Here is a 3,834-nt window from a genome sequence, read left to right on the forward strand (position 1 = left end):
ACCCTTTTTGTCCTGATATATTGTTGGTCATTGTCCTGGATTTAAAAACAAACACCTTCTATAGTTATATTTGTTCGCAAGGCTACATGTAAACATGTAAACATGATGTACGTGAATTTTACCTGGATTGTATTATACCGTTTATCATTCTAGTTCAAGGCAAAACAGCATAATATTAATCTGCAGAAGATTAACAACATGTCACAGTTTAGGATATTTTAGCATGTAAAAATATAGTGCATTATCATCCTGCTGATAAATCTGACATTGTATCTTAATCATTTTAATTAACATACGCAAAGCACGTGATCAACTCCAAAACTTTTTATTTTTTAGATAATATACCGGTGATATAAAATGACCGAAGATGCAGTCATTGTAGACTTTAAAATTTAAAGTAAAATCAGTGTCCGTTCTAGCCAATAGCAATGGAACAGGAAAAATTAAAATACGATATTTTACCTTTCAATGTAATGGTAGTTTATATCTATGTGATGAGTAGAAGGATGATGACTAAAAAGAAAAAGAAAATTTCAATTTCTTTGTAAATTTACATGTCTTTTTATAATGAACAGCAACTAAACATTCTTTATTAATCTTTAATCCAATCTTCCCACCAGGTGGCAGTTGTTCCTAAACTTGATACAGCACATTGACCTCCCCACAATCTCAGGTTTGATTTCCGTCCGTCAACAGCATTACTGGCGTCACATATGTCGTCACCTGGCACAGGGTGCTGTTGGTATGCTGGTTTGTTTAGGGCCAGTAATGCTGTTGACGGACGGAAATCAAACCTGAGATTGTGGGGAGGTCAATGTGCTGTATCAAGTTTAGGAACAACTGCCACCTGGTGGGTGGACCTGACCAGCATCAACAGCATCAATCACATCACCATCTACTTCAGGACGGACAATAAACCATGGGGTATAGTCATATTTACTAAATGTATGTTATTATTAAGTCTAGTATGACATTTAATATACTTCGATTATATCTGCACTGCTACGTTTAGTGGTAAACCCCGCATATCACCTGAGTTCTTAAAAGAGTACTTCAGTCTGTAGAAATAATAGTATTCTGAAATAAATCACGCTGATAAATGAATATATCGTTACACGTATGAAACAATATCACAAAAGATGTGTGAAATTAAACGTCACTAAATTGATTTTATAAAGTTTAACCTCTTGCAGTTTGTTGTTTTCGTTACTTCAACATCGATTCAATTGTACGACTAACAGACTTAGTTTGTGGTTATAATTATTAGTAACATCAACATTTTAATAAAAATTAGAAGCATGTTGGGTATTTTATGAAATGTAGAGCGATGTAAAATATATTTTCTATGTATGAACGTCTGATAAACATCCAGGTAATACGAAACTCTATCATTTCAAGCAGTATGCGACCTCTAACATAATAAAGTGTTAAATGACGCGCCATGCCTAAACATGAAATCTAGTTGTTATAAGTTGTTACAGCTTACGACATAACTAAATCTCACTAACGCCATGCAAGTTTTATGAATACATATATGTATTAAAAATTTTAGAGTTCTACCGAAGCAGCTAAATACTGTGACAAAGTAACGTAATATAGGCATTGTGTCACGATAGGTATTCACATTCCACATATTTATTGCATGTTAAGTGTGTGGAAAGCTACTGCAGATATAGCACCATGGCACAGTTGTAGAATTTTTATTAAGAAGTCACAAAGGACTCCTTTAAAAGTGCATCTACCTCTTCTTTTTTTATGACAACTAATAGTAAAACTAAGTGAAAGTTTCATTCTTTTAATGAAAAAAAGGAAAAGTTGAACTTCGTGAGTTTTAATGTGCTTGAGAACTTTACATTGAATTAACAAGTTGTAATTTAAGTGCTATAAGTAGGACAACAACTAATTTCCTGTGATTTTGTGAACGTTTCCTGTACTACAAACACGATTAAGGAATTATTTACAATAATTGTCAAGCTTCCCCAATCATAGATTCTAAAATCCGATGAATTTGATTTTTGGGTTTTACTGCAGACTCTTTAAATGGCAGCTGTAATACCTTTGATAACTACATATAACACATCACGCAGAATATAGAAAGAACCGCTGATTGTATTTTGTTTATATACCATTACTTAAATTCAACACGATTTATATGCATGCAGAAGTAATTTAATACTACTGCAAGGCTACAAACTACAAAAGATACAATTTAAATTGTTATACTTTCATGTTAAATACTGAAATCTGATTGGTTGAGACACAGTTCATAATCCTTTCTATTACCCTCAGCGTTAGCAACGCACTTAGCAACGGGTAACATTAAAAATTGTTACATGCGCGAAAATTATGCGCGTACGGTTCGCTGTAGAATTCACGTTATTCCTTTAAAAAAGGAGTAAAATTTTCTTAAAAATTAAGACATTCAGAATAACAAAATAAATAGTGCCTGTTTGGAAGGATAACAGTTGAAATAAACACCCCTCGAAAACCATTGTCAACCTTCGCTTCGCGTCGGTTGACAATGGTTTTCTCGGGGTGTCAATTTCAACTGTTACCCTCCCAAACAGGCACTATTTATATATTATTATGCGTAACAAGGACAACAACAGCATACCTTGTCTTTTCACAATATCTGTTTGCTAGACATGTTTGTGTTTCTTATAGCCTTATGTGTACTGCAATCAAAATCATTTTAATTTTCTTATAATAATACAGGTTCTTCTAATATCTTCACAAAATTCGTTCTTGGATTCTCTGTGTACGTCTCCAATACAACAGACAGACTACAGGGAACACTCTGTTTCAAAGACGACAAATTTACACTAGACACCATACCTGCTGTCTTCACCACCATCTGTCCTGTAAATGGACAGTACGTTATTTACTACAACGAGAGACTACCAGGAGCTACCTACCCTGACGTGTACTCTGCCTCGGTTTTTATTGCCCTCTGTGAAGTTGAGGTTTATGGTTGGTGTCATTTTATTTTTTTATTAATAATCATTACATCAGGTGAATTATTGCATGGAACCAATCCATCAATTAATTTTGCGATGCTCTTCATCTTCAAATCGGTTCTTTAACATTTAAGACCACAACCAATTCAACCAAAACAGTACATATGAAAAAAAAGAACACAGTATGTCTGTGAATAAGTGTGATACATTTAATAAATGATTGATTGGTATGACATTTGTATTATATTTTGTTGGTGAAAATCTCAGGGTTTGCATTTTCTTCCGCAAAAATAGGATCAAGGTGCAAGTAAAGAAAATCAAAATATTATAAAGGAACTATAGAAATAAATTGTCAACTGTGAACTAATACAATATGTATTTTGATTTTAAATAAATATTTTAAAAATGTATCGCTTTATCGCATGACACATATTTTTGAATCAAATGATGAAGCTTATGGCCTTTTTCTTCATAATAAAGATTTTTTAATCCTCTTTTTTATAATTAAGGTTTATTAAAGATTTTTTTTTAAACAAAACTATATAATAGTTTGCATTTCGTCATGATAATAACATTAATGTTTACTAATAACTATTATCAAAGGATGTCCTGCTTCTGGATGTTTCTCGTCAAATAATACCTCCCCCAGTCCAGATGTTAACTGTCTGTACTGTCACATAGAAACAAGCACATTTCGGGGCTGTAAACCTGGCTACAAAGGTCACCGATTTGAACTAGGTAAAATTACAGATGAGTAGCTTAAGGCTCTAAAAATATGATTTTAAAAAACACGGGAAAACATGGGAATCACTTAAGTTAAAATACAATCCATTTAAAGAAGAACAAAAATGAAAATAACTTTCATTTTAATCAAACA

General features: G+C 32.7%; 1 protein-coding gene across 2 annotated transcripts; it reads left to right on the forward strand.

Annotated features, from left to right (window-relative positions):
* The first annotated feature begins 646 nt into the window (after window positions 1-646).
* Window positions 647-3,834, forward strand: LOC128170547 (uncharacterized). 2 transcript variants are annotated; one of them, XM_052836331.1, is made up of 3 exons: window positions 647-945; window positions 2,716-2,970; window positions 3,561-3,834. In XM_052836331.1, the coding sequence occupies exons 1-3, from the start codon at window positions 714-716 to the stop codon at window positions 3,713-3,715; spliced, it is 642 nt and encodes a 213-aa protein (XP_052692291.1). In that variant the 5' UTR covers window positions 647-713; the 3' UTR covers window positions 3,716-3,834. The 2 variants fall into 2 exon arrangements, with proteins under 2 accessions (XP_052692291.1, XP_052692292.1); XM_052836332.1 differs by having other exon boundaries at window positions 647-924.

The sequence above is a fragment of the Crassostrea angulata genome, chromosome 2 (assembly GCF_025612915.1).
Source record: "Crassostrea angulata isolate pt1a10 chromosome 2, ASM2561291v2, whole genome shotgun sequence".
Classification (NCBI taxonomy): Eukaryota; Metazoa; Mollusca; class Bivalvia; order Ostreida; family Ostreidae; genus Magallana; species Magallana angulata.